This window comes from Mangifera indica, chromosome 8 (assembly GCF_011075055.1).
Source record: "Mangifera indica cultivar Alphonso chromosome 8, CATAS_Mindica_2.1, whole genome shotgun sequence".
NCBI classification, from domain to species: domain Eukaryota; kingdom Viridiplantae; phylum Streptophyta; class Magnoliopsida; order Sapindales; family Anacardiaceae; genus Mangifera; species Mangifera indica.
Genome location: NC_058144.1, coordinates 6,103,134 through 6,119,209, shown reverse-complemented (window position 1 = coordinate 6,119,209; position 16,076 = coordinate 6,103,134). Strand labels below are relative to the sequence as shown.

General features: G+C 33.0%; 3 protein-coding genes and 2 long non-coding RNA genes across 6 annotated transcripts; 3 read left to right on the top strand and 2 right to left on the bottom strand.

Annotated features, from left to right (window-relative positions):
* The first annotated feature begins 412 nt into the window (after positions 1–412).
* Positions 413–1,244, top strand: LOC123224344 (heavy metal-associated isoprenylated plant protein 46-like). Of its 2 annotated transcripts, none has more exons than XM_044647981.1 (2): positions 413–560; positions 650–1,244. In XM_044647981.1, the coding sequence occupies exons 1-2, from the start codon at positions 555–557 to the stop codon at positions 980–982; spliced, it is 339 nt and encodes a 112-aa protein (XP_044503916.1). In that variant the 5' UTR covers positions 413–554; the 3' UTR covers positions 983–1,244. The 2 variants fall into 2 exon arrangements, with proteins under 2 accessions (XP_044503916.1, XP_044503915.1); XM_044647980.1 differs by having other exon boundaries at positions 447–582.
* Positions 1,245–1,249: 5 nt separating this feature from the next.
* Positions 1,250–1,901, bottom strand: LOC123224345. The gene is made up of 2 exons (XR_006503943.1): positions 1,566–1,901; positions 1,250–1,409 (listed from the first exon to the last, which is right to left on the bottom strand). It is a non-coding gene; the product is annotated as an uncharacterized LOC123224345 (long non-coding RNA).
* Positions 1,902–4,512: 2,611 nt separating this feature from the next.
* On the top strand, positions 4,513–5,549 carry LOC123224341 (heavy metal-associated isoprenylated plant protein 43-like). Its single transcript, XM_044647977.1, has 3 exons — positions 4,513–4,640; positions 4,734–4,812; positions 5,015–5,549. Exons 1-3 carry the CDS (start codon positions 4,635–4,637, stop codon positions 5,326–5,328), a joined length of 399 nt encoding a protein of 132 aa, XP_044503912.1. The 5' UTR covers positions 4,513–4,634; the 3' UTR covers positions 5,329–5,549.
* Positions 5,550–9,868: 4,319 nt separating this feature from the next.
* Positions 9,869–13,463, top strand: LOC123223888 (glucose-1-phosphate adenylyltransferase small subunit, chloroplastic/amyloplastic-like). Its single transcript, XM_044647352.1, has 9 exons — positions 9,869–10,181; positions 10,618–10,914; positions 11,116–11,385; positions 11,479–11,658; positions 11,790–11,893; positions 11,979–12,090; positions 12,283–12,381; positions 12,578–12,697; positions 13,125–13,463. The coding sequence occupies exons 1-9, from the start codon at positions 9,915–9,917 to the stop codon at positions 13,239–13,241; spliced, it is 1,566 nt and encodes a 521-aa protein (XP_044503287.1). The 5' UTR covers positions 9,869–9,914; the 3' UTR covers positions 13,242–13,463.
* A 348-nt stretch (positions 13,464–13,811) lies between these two features.
* LOC123223889 lies at positions 13,812–14,911 on the bottom strand. The gene is made up of 2 exons (XR_006503878.1): positions 14,261–14,911; positions 13,812–14,161 (listed from the first exon to the last, which is right to left on the bottom strand). It is a non-coding gene; the product is annotated as an uncharacterized LOC123223889 (long non-coding RNA).
* Positions 14,912–16,076: the final 1,165 nt, after the last annotated feature.

Here is a 16,076-nt window from a genome sequence, read left to right as displayed (position 1 = left end):
CTTTAATAAACTAATTTTTTTATTACTTAAATTTAAAATATCTATTTCTTCTTCTATAGTAATTTACTTCTGTAAATAGAAGTAGAAAGGTTGTGCTTTCCTTTATCATACCTTTTTTTTCACAACTTCTTGTTCTTCTTTCTTTAACATTCCTTCTTAAGAAAATTACATAACGGAAAATAACATTTTTTTCTTTCTACAAAATCATTTTTATTAGCCAAAGTAGATGATAGGGGGATAAATGGACTTTTCAAACTTTAAGGACAGAAATGAGTTTTCATCAAAGTTTTGTCAAAGTTCGGGTGCGACGTATTGATTGGACCTTTTTAAGTACAGTATTCTGACCATTGGTTTTAAGTTTGAACACATCCTGCGGTCAACAAATTTCTTCGAAGCTACTCGGAACTTCGGGTATGCGTTGCCATATCACAACCACAAGAGTTCCCCAAGTACGATAGATAAAAGCTCATATCGGCATGCTGTCCCACACATTCAAAACTAAGTGAAAAAAAACTCGTGGTTGCCTTTCTCTTAATCAACAAAAACCGACAACCATGAGGGTACACATATATGAACTTAGTGGTAAGATTATCCGTCTATTAAGTTTCTTATTTCCGGAGTTAATTTTGTTTTTCTTACTTATTTGCAGCAAAAGGTAGTGATCAAGGTTACTTCAATGAATGGACAGAAGTCACTCTTCAAGGCGATGAAGATTGCAGCTTGGGTTTCCGGCGTTGAATCAGCGGCTTTAATGGAAGATTACAAGACTCAGATAGAGATAACTGGAGACGGGATGGACGCCGTTGATCTTACGAGTTTGCTAAGAAAGAAAGTGGGCTATGCAGAGATTGTAAGCGTTGGTCCTGCAGGGGGTGGAGATAAGAAAGACGAAAGCAAACCAACGGAAACTGGGCCAAAAATTCAGAGCCCTGGATGTCTGGCCTTATCCCGGCGGTGTGCCTCACTACGCGTTTGCCGCTGATCGACCCTATGACCCCTATTACAATTCTTGCTCAATCATGTGAAATATATGGAAAAGACAGAGAGAGGCAGAGTATTAGAGAATGCTTTGTGTGTAGTTGGTTAATCGAAGGGAGGCAATTGTTACTCAGCTGAGATTGTGTTGTAGAAAAGGGATAGAGACATTGATTTGCGTTAGCAGGAGCACATGGCTTTGGGATTTTGTTGTTCTTTACCATGTTCTTTTTCAATAAAGAATAATTCTCCTCTTTATGTTACAAAAATTACCTTTACATCTAAATTTCAAATATAAGGGGAAGTATACATAATTCTCTTTGAAATGAAAATTCTTAACTGTTGATAATTCATAGAGTAATTAAGGCAAGATCAAGGCAGCTACTCTGTTTTTTTGGCAGATAAATTTCTCCCCTGTTTCTTTCTACAGTGCTCTGCTATAAATGTAAGATTAAGAAACAAATGGTCATGTAAAGAAAAGATACGAATAAACACCTTGAAAAGGTATTCAATTCCATTAAACTAACTATAAACTTCCAAAACAAGAACATTCTAGTGCATAGACTGAGGTGTTGAAGGTAAAATCTAACCTGATTGGTGGAGCTGCATGGCTCCTCTGATGCCAAGTAGGGAGAGTCGACGCAACTGTCAACAGGCTTCTTAGTTGGCATGCAGGGAGCCAGGCAGATCATCATCAATCTTCAATTTATCCCACACTCGGCTGACTGCAGAGGGTCGACAGGCGATCTTTCTCCTAATTTTATGAGGAGAAAGCTGCATCATATTTGTGGTTTTACTTGTGTGTATTAGCCCAGATTGTAACTTCACTTTCACTTTCAGTTGATGAGTGAAGTGGCCAAACTTAAACTAGTCCCCGAGAGAGCAACAGGTAGCCAAAGACAACAGAAAAATCCAGAATACTGACGTGGAACTGTAAACACGCAGCCTCTAATTAAGACTGATATTGTATTTAATCAGTAATAAACAATACAGTGGACGTTTGCACATTGATTTTATTTGAATAAAGAGTAAAAAAGAATAAACAAAATTTTGGTCTTTTTCGCTTATTGGAATTAGTAATTTATTAATTTTTAGATCAAACTTCTGCCTGTGCAGAGTTGCTTATCAATTTTATGGTTAACTAAATTATGGTTATAAAAAATATAATTCTTCTAATACTATATCATATAAATAAAAAATAATATATACATTTAAAATTATATCGAATTAATATGATATAATAGATATATTATACTATATAATATGATATATATTATCAATATAAATTAAAAATTTTTAGAGTAAATAAAGATGTAATAAAAGTGTATATGAAAATTTTCAAAATTTTAAGAGTGTTTGTAATATTTTTTATAATAATGGTGTGTTAATTAAATTTTCTATTTTATTAAAATTTTAATATTATTTAAAAAAAAACGTATCTTATGATATGGTATAATACACGATATACAATATAAAAAATGTGACTTTTAATATACGATTCAAGTATTATAAACTCAAAAATCTAATCCAAAACTTATGTATAGATTTATCATCCTCAAAACAGAGACCAATATTTGGAACAGATGAAATTAGATATGGTGGTGGGTTGTGTCAAGTCTGCATCGATAGACCCATCTAGCCTAGGGATCGGGTTGAGCCTAAAGCTCACACGATAATAGGTCTTATAGGTCAGACCGACCCAAAGAAAGTTTGAAGCTCACAATCTGACCCTATAGTAATAGGTCGACTCATTAGCTTTAATTAAAAAAATAAATTTTTTTATTAAATAATTTATCTAAATTATGTTTTCTAATAAAAAATACATGTTAGAAAATTAAATTATGATTAAAAATAAGATAAATTTATTTATAATAGGTGAGTTGAATTCTCATAATCAATTTCAATAATATAGGATCTAAAATTTGAGTATGGTTAAACCTTTTATTTTGCTTAGCGTTCTAATTATAGTAGGCAAAAGGAGTGAGTGATTACATTCTTTTAGATGTGAAACCTTTTCAATTTGTAAGGAGTTGCACATCTAAAAAAATAAAATTATTCACTTCTTTCACTTACTATAAATAAAAGTTAAATAACTTGTTTCAACTAAACTAAAATTTAAATTATCTCGTATATACGAGATTGATCATTGATTCAAAGAATTCAACTCATTTTTTCAAATCTAAAATTCTTATTTTTTATATCATAATTATCAATTAATTAATTAATTATATTATATTATATTATTTTTAAAAAATTATGAATAATACCGAGTTGAGTCGTGCCGATCCATAGATCTGTGGCCTGATCTGAATAGTCCATTGGCCTAACCTGGTTTGCCACAGTAATAAACCGGACTCTTCCATGTGGGATTTTTGTTTTTTAGCTTTGGGCTGAGCTGTGGGCCATCTAGGAATAAAAGAAGTTAACAATGGCTATGACCAAGTCAAGTTGACTTGTAAGTCAATCGCGTGTCTGCCGGCATCCAACAAAGAAGACACAATAATCTACTTTTTAGTTAACTTAATTATAGTTTACGTCAATTTAAAACTACTACTCCAGAGAGTAAAGCCAAACGATGGATCAGTCATATGTCTGTCTATTCTAATATCATTTCATATTTTGACAAATTGTTCATTTGAATTCCTCTAAGTCAGATTCATAATATGAACACTATAACTATCTATTGTCAAGTCTTTTTTTTTTTTTTTTCTTTTTTAATTTTAGATTGGTAAATGGGGATTGGTTTTCTTTCGCGTTATTCACGCAAAATCTCTTCTGGTAGGATTGTATTGATCAGTAAGATTAATTTATTAATTTTTGTAATTGCAAGGCAATTAACTCGTCTGCTTAGACCCTCCTCAGGCCGCAGCCAGCAGCAGAAGGCCCCTCAAGCAGCCCCATTAATTAGACTTTCAATCATCTGTCAATGTCATAATATGAACTTGAACTCTTCTCACCTTAATCTTTCTCAGCAACTCATGTAATAATTCGTGTAACACATGGTCTCCTTAAGTCTAAAGGTTACAAGTGACAATAAATTACAATTAATATCACATTTATAACTCTTTCATTGGAAGAAATTTCACACCATGTGCCAATTTCACATCGTTAATACATACATTTAATACAATAACTCGTGTGACGCATGGTCTCCTAACATTTTTTGGAACATACTGTATATAATAATATTACTCTTATTATTATTTTTCATGTCATAAATTGTGTATATATGTATATGTAACGATATGCTCATGACCATGGTCATAGGAAACTATTTCCATGGAACTCTTCATATTAAATTTAATAATTCCCAGGGAAATTTTTCCATGAAAAATGAAGAAGTTTTGGACAAAAAGTCTATTGATCGGTAAGGAATAGATCGATTCATTGTTTTTCTGTTGAATAACTGGCTCCGAAATACATACGGGACAATGAAAGACTCAAGACTGACTTTTCAAAGTTTGAACCTGCGCAGCAATGCCCCTTTGGCGACCAACTCTCAACTACTTGGCTCAAGAGGCATTTATAAATACACAAAATGAAAATAGTCCACACCACAAGCCTTCGTATCTTCGAAGCTTTCTTGCTCCCTTGAAAAAAGTAAACAAAGCGTTTTCATTTGTGTTCATTTCTGTTCTCCAGCCAATTAAAACAAGACGATGAAGGTAAGTTAGCCATTACTTACATATCAAGATAGAAAGATTTCCTTTCTTCTTTTTATTTTCTTTTTTGGGTTAACCCTTAAATAACGGTTGCAGCAAAAAGTGGTGATCAAAGTCTCCATGCATTGCCAAAAATGCCACTCGAAAGCACTGAAGATTGTAGTTGGCTCCCCAGGTAATTGAACAAACTTTTGCTTTCGATTAAAATATACTTGCTCTTGTCAAGTTCATACGATCTTGTCAAAAGCAAATAACCTTTTGGAACATCTGACACGATCAACAATTCAAGAAGAGATTGGTGTAACTCTGTTAGCCTAGCCAATATGGTCTGTCTTTGTTTTCACAATTATTGGAAAGTCACCCTCGTGCACATGCAGGCGTGGAATCTGCAGCTCTAAAAGGGGCGGACAAGAGCGAGATCGAGATAATAGGAGATGGGATGGACGCGGTTGAGCTAGCAACTTCATTAAAAAAGAAAATGAAATATGCAGAGCTGGTGAGTGTAGGTCCTGCAGGTGGTGGCGAGAAGAAAGAAAAACCAAAAGAAGCGGAAAAACCAAAAGAGGCCAAGCCGGAGGTGCAGGTGCAACCACTGGTTTGGAGTGGTTATCCAGGTGGCGTGCCTTACTACTACGATAACCGTGTGGTTTACGCTGATCCATATTACTCCCCTAATTGCTTCATCATGTGAAACATTTTCAAAGAGAGATGATCTATAGCACGACTTAGAGCACATTGTCCCTAAAATTAAAATTTATAGGTTGCGATTAAATAAGTCTTGGTTGGTAACCGTTCTTTGAAATATGCAGAGCTATTGTCGTTTGATTTGTCCGAATTTTCAATATGAGTTGAAATTTTCAGTTTAATGATTTGTTTAAGGGGCGAATAAAATGGTTGTTTGTTTCCTTAAAAGATTGAAACATGGTGTAGTTTTCGTTATAATATATGAAATGATTAACATACTTTTCAAAGGGTATTTAATTAGGTTGACCAAAATTAAGTGTTGTAAAGAAACTGATAAACTTTTAAAGCGTCACGCAAACGTATTCAAAGCCCAATTTATATATCAAAATCAATAAAATATATATATATATATATATTTATTTATATTTATATGTATTATTATATAATTAAGTGATTTTGAATTAAAAATAAAATATTATCTAATTATATGATAATATATATAAGTGTATACATATTTATATACCTAAAATAAATACACATAATATTATTCTATTAAAATACTCTCGTCCTCTTTTATATAAACCTTAATATTTTATACAAACTAATATTACAACTAAACCCTATAGTTCTTATCATTTTGACACCCTCACTCAAATTTGAACGTCATGATTTTGAATACAAGAAGAAAATTTATTATATTTACATATTTATATGAATATTAACCTAAGATTTTATTTATTTCATCATTGTGAACTGTCTTTTTTTTTTTGTGTTGAATTGATTTAAGAATTTTGAAGTGCATTTCGAAATCATGAATGGTAGAAATAGTTGAAACGATATCTCTTCTAGTACAAAAAAAAATTAGGGATGCATGATATTTTGCACAAACAAGGGGTTATCATTTGGGGTAAATTAGTATTTTCTAATATTCAGGCCAAATACAAAAAATGAGAAATTTCAAACAACTGCATTTTGTTTATATTATATCTAGACATTTAGTTACGAAAATTTTTATTAATTTAGTTACAAAATTATATATTAATATATCAATATGTTGAGTTTTATTAATATATTAGTTTGATACGGAGGAAAATAAATATAGATTAGACACAATAATGGATAATGTTAAGTCATATTCAAAGTGAGCTCATAGCTTGTGTTGGGTCATGGGCCACCAAATAAATGGCCATATGGGTTATGCCAACCTACAACATGACAATATAGAGGTGTCAATGGGCCAGGCCGGCTCAGGCTCAGTCCATCGGGTTAATAGTCGAGTCAGACACAAAGCTCAAACAGTGATGGGCTTTTGAGCAGACTCATTAATATATAAAGGCCCAAGGCCCAACCCATATAAAAATAGGTCGAACTGGGTTTTAAATATTTAAAAAAATTATTTAAAATTTTTAAATACAAATTATTTTTCAAATTATAAAACATAAATAAATATATATTATGATAATTTCAAATGGATTGAATTCATTTGATACTTGATTTATTTGTAATATTTTGTAATAATAAAATAAAAATAAAATTATAAACCCAAAGAATTATTATTTATGAATTTAAATATTTTTGAAAGATAATTGATAAGGGAAAATGATATTGAAAATATAATAAAATAATTAAGATTGAGAGATTTATAAATAAAAATGAAAATGAAGAAAAATTGAATAGATTTATATAAAAAAAATAATTAATTAAAAAAAATTGAAAGCCAAGACTTTTGCTACTTTTGTCTTTGCCTAACAAGGCTTCTGCCTTGGAGCAAAAAGGGCCTTTTGTCGTAGCGTAGAAGAAAACACAAGGTAGAAGCCTTGCTTCTACCAACAAAAATAAAAAAAAAATATATTTTTTTAAACAGTAGTGGTCCGAGTTGGGCCAGCCCATGTGCTTAATATTAAAGCTCGAGGCCCGACCCAATAGGCATATGGGTCTAGCCCGACATGCTACAGTATCAGTCCGGCTTTCTCGTGCCGTGCTTTTTTTTCGTACTTCGTATCAAACCTCCATTCAATCCGGCCCAATTGACGTGTCTATGACAATACATCCTAAGCCCCTTTGGTTGTGTCTCCTTGGGTTGTTAGTAGACCAACTTGTTATTATATATATATTATTTTTATTTACTTTTTAAATTTTTATTGTTTTTTCATAACCCATGCCAAATTGATATTCAGGCTACATCTTAAAAATCTTCACATAGCTTGTTTTCAGGTCTAGCACAACCAATAATTTTTATAAATCTTGCCCCTATAGATTATGCCAAAATTAAGGGAATTAGACCATGCCACGGATTGGCTTAATCTCTTTGACATGTTTAATAAGCATAAATGGTAATAAAATGAAATGCTTTGGAGGCAAAAGAATTGGTCAAAACCCTCACAACACGAGTTTGAGGGATTAGATTGTTTAATAACTAAACATCTTCATACTAATAGTAAGAAAAGTCATATTATAATATTTACCACCATGCTCAAGGATAAAATAGTATTTTCCTTGATATTATTTTGAGTTTATTTGGATTGGAATAAATTAATAATGTTGAAATGACATTTGTATTAGATTTTCATACTGGATAAGTGTCATCAAATAAATTTTTAAAGCAGGCACATGGCATTTGTAGCATATTGGCCAACCATTCGTCGAATCTCTTCTACCAAACAATGTTTTGACAATCTATTATTAAAGCAAATTACTACAGCTTAGTTCAAGTTAATCATGAAACAAAATTAATCTTTTATATCAAGCGAAAAATGAAAAAAGAAAAAAGAAAAATAAATGTAAAAGATTTTTTCAAACGCCATCCACAAATCAATGGATAAATCTGGGTATAATTATTGCCTCAGAGAACAGTTAGAGAAGAAAACAGGGAATATTCAAATTGTCCCGTAATTAAGCAAGCTCCTGCAAAGAAAATATACAACTATTAAATGAGCCTTCTTCTAGCTTCTGCTTCCTTGTGCAGTGGTTTGTATATTATCGTAAAATGAGAAACATCTGATGATATATATTGAATTATTGGATTGCCTATACATTTTACAGTGATAAACAACTCAACATAAATTAACATTTTAATAATTTTAATAATTGTGATAACTGGTCTTACCGTAGGATAAGTAAATGATAAGAGTCTGTAAGTAAATATTGGTGGACCTGCATGGCTCCTCTGATGCCAAATAGGGAGAGCCAACACACCTGGTTGACAAACTTCTTAGTTGGCATCCAGGGAGCCAGGCAGATCATTCCCCAACTTTTACATCTTCCTCATTTGACGCTAAGATAAATAAGATGTATTCACTTACAGTAGATTTGCCAGCTGCAGAGAGTAAAAATGCAGGAAACTTGGCGGAAATTGTGGAGAACCATCGTTCTGTGTCCATCAGTCTAACTAGTAATTTCACTTTCACCTTGTAAGTGATGAGAGAAGTGCTTCGTAAGTGGGATTTAAAGAGAGAAATGGTGGGCAGAGACAACAGATAATCCAGGCAGTGAGATGGGAATGGGACTGTAAAGAGACGGCCTATAAGAATAATCTTACAATACTAGTTCTCCCAAGAAAAATAATCTATCTTTATTAGCTAAATACTGACAAAATTAGACTAGGTTTGTGCAGGTTTACAACTTTGGCTTTTGGGGACCAATGACGGCTTTTGACCGGTTATTATTAACAGACGGAGGCAGAGCCAGCGCATGAGACAAAGTACAGCCAAGTCGTGGAGGTTTTAACGGCTTTTCTTACGGCCGTTTAGAGGATTGTCAGGTTTATTAGTTTTATATATAGTGGCTATCAGGGCATTGACAGCTGGAATCTGGGATCCAAAATCGGCCGCACAATTGTCCACGTGCTCCCCGGCATCCCGTCACAAAAACTGAGTGAGCCTTAGGGCTTTGCCAGGGCTTGTAATAGGCCCATCATACCTTTGGTGATCTAGCCTCTTCGAAGCCCAAATTACTTGCCCCAGTAGAGCCTCTTAATATCCAACTTCAGTACACCGGGCTAGAGTTTTGAGACAGAACAAACCCCATTCAATAAGTAAAATCCTCTACAGTAACTGTACTTTTAAATAGGTAAAATCTTATTAAAAATTAAATTTTAAAAAATCGTTAAAAATAATTTAATCTAATACTTTTTTTACATATAAAATTTCTATATTGCCACTCAAATTACTTTGAGGGCATTAAAACAACCTAAGCACGTTCTTACAAGATGCCATAAGTGTATCACTATCTCAATCAAGCCTTACCTGCCATCTACTCATTCTATTTTGTTTCATTGCATGCAATGCAAACAAATGTAAATGAACTGGACGGTGGTAATTACTTTGAATTTTTTTGTTTAAAAGACGAACAGCTCCATGTGGTTGGACCGTCAGATAACATCCACTGATTATTCCTTGGCACTTCCTAGATTTTTTTTCCATTTAATATCCCTAAAATACCCTTACATTCTGCGTTCTGTTACCGACCTGTAGGGTTCGTTTCGTCATTTCTTCAGGCAACTCGCCAAAGCCCATCAAATCGCACTCTCCATAATAATGAGTTTGATATAACCATCTACAGAGCTAAATGCTCCCTCACTCGGTTTCCTAAACTATGACAACAATGGCTTCGATCGGAGCACTAAGCCTACCGTCCTCATCCTCCGCATCCTGTAGTTCGTCGAATCTTAACCGTAGGATCATTCCTTCTCACCGACTGGCGTTTTCGTCTTCTCACATTTCAGGGGAAAAGCTCTGCTCCAAGGCGCTTGTCGGTGATCGGCAGAGCGCCGCGATTGAGAGATGTCCGATTGTCGTGTCTCCCAAAGCGGTGTCGGATTCAAGAAACTCTCAGACCTGTCTTGATCCTGAAGCCAGTCGAGTAAGTTTTGTTGTAATTTAGAATTTAAACGTTATCATTTTGATCAAACAAATGGAGCTGAATTGTGATACTAGTTACCAGTTCGATGCCTTATTTCAATTTGATTTTTGTTGTAATTGTTTGATTTTTGTTATTAACTAACGAGCAATCTTAGAAACTGTGAATTGAACATGTGATCATGTTTCATTGGTTCTTAACTAGTGAAATGATGTTTTGAGTTTTTAAAATCATTAATGCTATTTATTTATACGGCGTCGTAGAGCATTAAATAATATTACGATAATATTCATTAATTATGTTTCTTAAATGTTGTTGTAGAATTTATTTATTATTTATTTTTGACTCTACATGCTAACATCAAGTTTATGTGTTTTTATAATAATTAAGATCATAAAATGCAAGTAATGTGATTGTTCTATTGTGTAATTGTTGGCAGAGTGTTTTGGGGATTATACTTGGAGGTGGAGCAGGGACAAGGCTGTACCCGCTCACTAAGAAGAGGGCGAAACCTGCTGTTCCTTTGGGAGCAAATTACAGATTGATTGATATTCCCGTGAGCAATTGTTTGAATAGTAACATTTCCAAGATCTATGTGCTCACGCAGTTCAATTCTGCCTCCCTTAATCGTCACCTCTCGCGTGCGTATGCTAGCAACATGGGTGGCTACAAGAATGAAGGTTTTGTTGAAGTTCTTGCTGCTCAGCAGAGCCCCGAGAACCCGAACTGGTTCCAGGTCATATTGCATGAGAATGCTTGTAAACTTTTGAATTTTTTTTGTTTTTATGATGTTTGTGAGCGGTTATAGTGTTTGATAATAATCAATTGAGCAGTTCAGGAGTGAACGTAGCATGTTTTGTTTTATATTTTGGATTATAGAAATGATGCCTTGACACATAGCGGTGATTCTCATGGAAGTTAGATTTGAATTTTACAGGGCACAGCAGATGCAGTGAGGCAGTATTTATGGCTGTTTGAGGAGCACAATGTTTTGGAATTTCTTGTTCTTGCTGGGGATCATTTGTATCGAATGGATTATGAGAGATTTATTCAAGCACACAGAGAAACAGATGCAGATATCACGGTTGCTGCCCTGCCAATGGATGAAAAACGGGCTACTGCATTTGGTCTAATGAAGATTGATGAAGAAGGACGCATAATTGAATTTGCCGAGAAGCCAAAAGGAGAGCAACTTAGAGCAATGAAGGTAATATCGATCATTTATTTATTATTTTTGTGATATATATATCTTCCATTATAAATTATTAATTTCATATGCTCTTTCAATGATCTATATCAGGTTGATACTACCATATTAGGTCTTGATGATGAACGAGCCAAAGAGATGCCTTACATTGCTAGTATGGGCATATATGTAATCAGTAAAGACGTGATGCTAAATCTGCTTCGGGATAAATTTCCAGGAGCTAATGATTTCGGAAGTGAAATTATTCCTGGTGCAACTTCCATTGGGATGAGAGTACATATTTGTTTCCTCTGTTTCTTTCCCCAACTCTTGTGCATTGTGGATATTATGTATTGCATTAGAGAAGTTAAATTACGATGAAGTTTGATGTGTTTGTACATCTAATTTTTCCTTAATCTCTGTAGGTGCAAGCTTACTTGTATGATGGCTATTGGGAGGACATTGGTACCATTGAGGCTTTCTATAATGCCAATCTGGGGATCACTAAGAAGCCAATACCAGATTTCAGGTAGTTACGATTCAGTTTTTCAATTTGTTGTCTTGCTACTTGGTTGATAGTAATTGTGCGTAAATATTTTTGACCTTTTTTTCAGCTTTTATGATCGCTCAGCTCCTATCTATACACAGCCTCGATATTTACCTCCATCTAAGATGCTTGATGCTGATGTCACAGATAGTGTCATTGGTGAAGGTTGTGTGATTAAGGTAGGTTCTTGGAAATTGGATATTAAGTTGTGGTGTTAGCTATTATGTGTTATAGTCACTTCATTGTACAAGAAGTCACCTATTAATCTTTTCAATGTCAGACAGGATTTACATTCATATTTCAGTCATTGCAGATATTATTTATGTAATCCACAAAGTTAAATCTTCTTATCCTTTTTCATCCCTCTTCAGAATTGCAAAATCCACCATTCTGTGGTTGGACTTCGATCTTGCATATCAGAAGGTGCAATCATTGAAGACACGTTGCTGATGGGAGCTGATTATTATGAGGTAAGATGCCTTAAAAATTAATCACTTATCTTATCAAAGACGCTAATGACTTATTATCAATTGTTTATTCAATCAAGATGTGAAGTTGTGTTCTGAAATGCCATGCATTGCATGTTTGTAGACGTTTGGAGTTGCCTTGTCTTGAGTAACAATTTTAACACTTGGTATCATTATGATTGTATTCTCGCTTTTTCAGACGGATGCAGACAGGAAGTTTCTGGCTGCGAAGGGTAGTGTACCAATTGGTATTGGCAAGAATTCCCACATCAAGAGGGCAATAATTGACAAAAATGCCCGAATTGGGGACAATGTGAAGGTTATAATCCTTTCATAATCTTTTTAGTGGGTTTTATCTATTGTATTTGTGCTAATTAGGTAAGTTGTGTTATATTTACCCTGTGTAATTTGCTAAATCACTAAAAAACCACACCCTCATATTTTTCTTATTTTTCCTGCAACAGTTTTCAGGGTTACTGGTTATTTTTTAATGAAGTTGTTGAAGGTCAATTTCATCTGATAGGAGCTTTAACTTATTTATATCAATTGAGCCTTTTTTTTTTTAATTTGTGCGAAGTATATCAATTTAAAAGTACATACAACCAATGTCCCTAGATTGTTGAATGATCGTATTGCTTCATAAACTCCGTATAATTAATGTGTGGTTGTGCTACTTTAAATTCTTAAATACATATGCTTGCATTTTGAACGACTGTTTCCTGAAATGGAATTTTCTTCTATCTCAGATCATAAATGGCAACAGTGTGCAAGAAGCCGCAAGGGAAACCGATGGCTACTTCATTAAAAGTGGGATTGTCACTGTCATCAAGGATGCCCTGATTCCCAGTGGAACCGTAATCTAGAAGTTTGATGTTTCCAGTTTCATCTCTAGCTAGAGGTGCCTTCCCACCTGCTTGTTATTCTTTGAGAATGTCATAAATGCAGTTATGTTTTGCTTAGGTGACCTTTTTGATATATGGTGTATATATATTCCGGGCATTATAATGTAATTAAAAGAGAGGAAGAGAGGACCTGGAAAGTTGTAATGTAAAGGTCTAGTTATGCAGAAACAATAGCTTTTGATCTCTGCTTGCGTATTTTATCCTTTCCTTTTAGGTCCTATTCACAATATATATATATATATATATATATATATATATATATATATATATATATATAATAGGACTGATTAAAACCGGATTGAAACTGACCCAGAATAAAAGGACTAGAATCCCTTTCATGCTGTGATTGAATAAAGGCAGCAGCACGCAAAGCCGTAAGAACAGTCCTACAAAAAAAAGCCTTGACACTGGCTTCTTTTTGTACAAGAGGCTGAATTTGGAACTTAAAAATTGTATTGAATTGGTGAGATTAGCGTGTCTTATTTTAATTTGTGAGTGAATCAATGATCATTGTTAACGACAATTTTCCTCTGACAGAAGGGGAAAGAAATTTTATTGATAATAAAGACCAGATACAGTTGACTGATTTTGTCTTTTAATGACATCCCCAGGCAGGTTCAGGGTCTTCCACTACAACCCTTAAAATAACCAACAAATCCTTGCTCATCCAAGATTCCCATACTTACACAAGTTACAGCGACCAACAACTCCAATTCTTACATAAAATCTTCCAATATTAAAAGACCACTTCCTACTATCACTTCAACCATTTTGTCTAACTTGTGGAGCTGGTACTGGAGTTGACTGACCTAATGGACCTTGCCTCAGAATTCGACGACGTCGTACTTCACTTCCTTTTGTACTCTCACGGACTAAACTTTCTGCCATTCACAGGTCAAATACAAGATTAATTCATGGAAACTAAATAAAACCCAGAATTTGATTTAACAAATAAAACTAAAGTTTTCAAGATTTCGCACCTTGGATAGCTGTGAACTTGGAAATTCTCGCTTCTGTTACTACCGGCCATGAACTCATAGATAGAACTATGCTTGCAACAAGCAAAGCACATACACCAACATTTATCCTGTAACACTTGGACATTCTGTTTTACTTTTATCTATTTACTTGCTTCTCAAAATGCACGTTCCAGCTTTCAACCATCAAGACATTTATATATAAATATGTCACCACTCACGTACCCAGATGAAGCACAAAGAAGAGACTGTTTCACTTCATGAGCTCCATATTTTCCTTCTGATTGTTGTTTCCTGACACTAAAAGAAGAAGAAGGTAAACAATCTCCGAGTAGGAAGGAAAAAAAAAAACCAATTTCTCAAATGTCAGCCAAGTCCTCGATTACTTGGCTGCCATTGTTGTGCGAATAATTGGATCCCCAAGAAAGAATCTAAAGCTAGGCAGTGAAAGAGAGTAAAGAGTGTCTACTGAAGGATTTCCAATTCTTATTATCTCTCAGTGAAGTTGATTTGATGTAACGAAATTTTCAACTGCAAGTTGTGGTGTACAGCTTGATCCATGGAAGATTAACATATTTATATATATTATTGTCAAGAAAATATTCTTTTGATTTAGAGCAACATTTTCAACATGAAATTCATTGATCCACTTTACAAATATTTATTCTAGAAGGGCGCGGGTCTCGTGCTCTCCATCATCCCTACCCTAATTATAGATTACTGTTATAACACTCAGTCAAGATCGAAATCATTACCTTTTTCAAATTTAGCTGAAAACTTTTAGATGTTGTACATGTACATGTTGTCTACAACGGGCGACAAATCCGTTATTAATTTCCGTAGTTTTTCTGAGAGCAATATTACATGACAAATTACGTGTAATATAGGATTAAAAAATATATATATTTAAGATAAATGATGTTGTATTTACCTTGGTTAGTAAATATGGAAACGTAAAAAAAATAATATGAAAATTATTCGAACGTAATAAGATAAATAATAAAAAGTATATCAAAAAGTTTAAAAAAATATAAAACATATATATAGAGGTTTAATATAGTACATTATTAATAATACGTTTATAAAAATATAACAATATTAATAATAATTTTAACATTTTTTATAAATCTTTTAACTAATAATTTAAATATAAAATATTTAATTGATTATTAAACCTAATATAATATAACATATAATCAATAATTAATTATTACAAAAAAGTATAGAAAGATATTAAGGATTTGGATGATTATAAATTAAGTTTTTTGTTTTATATAATTATGATATTATGATAATTAATTAAAAATACAAGGGATATTTTTATACTTTAAAAATTTATAAAAATTTTAAAAAAAGGTAAAATATGCGTTTAATATATTTTAGATTCAAAAATTTAGAATAATATATTTAAAATATAAATTAAATAAAAACACAAATTAAACATGAATAATTCACAATTTTTATTCGATAAGGTATTTACAACTTAGTATTATACATATAGAGAGAGGATGTGACAATTCATGGAATTTAGGATGAGCATGGGCATGGTATGTGGCAGCCATTTAGTTGGCTTTTACATTATTTTAAATGTTTTATATAATGGTTCTTCCACTCCACATTTATATTTATATGAATGATTTATTTATTTATTTAGTTTATAAAATAATATAATAATTTTAAACATGGAATGGAACCTTATTTGATTTTAATTCATCAAAAATTTGCCATAATTTAAGGAATGTATGTTATCCACCCTTTATTATTTTCTCTTTCATCAATCTCAACAACCAGTACATGATTGGTGGCTTTTAAAACAATT

What these genes read in the sequence shown, in the direction of transcription:
- LOC123224341 (XM_044647977.1), top strand. An exon ending in GATTGTAGTTGGCTCCCCAG is followed by an intron (nt 4,813 to 5,014) that starts GTAATTGAACAA and finishes GTGCACATGCAG; the next exon opens with GCGTGGAATCTGCAGCTCTA.
- LOC123223888 (XM_044647352.1), top strand. Translation starts at nt 9,915, where the DNA reads ATGACAACAATGGCTTCGATCGGAGCACTAAGCCTACCGTCCTCATCC. An exon ending in AGCAACTTAGAGCAATGAAG is followed by an intron (nt 11,386 to 11,478) that starts GTAATATCGATC and finishes GATCTATATCAG; the next exon opens with GTTGATACTACCATATTAGG. An exon ending in TGGGAGCTGATTATTATGAG is followed by an intron (nt 12,382 to 12,577) that starts GTAAGATGCCTT and finishes TCGCTTTTTCAG; the next exon opens with ACGGATGCAGACAGGAAGTT.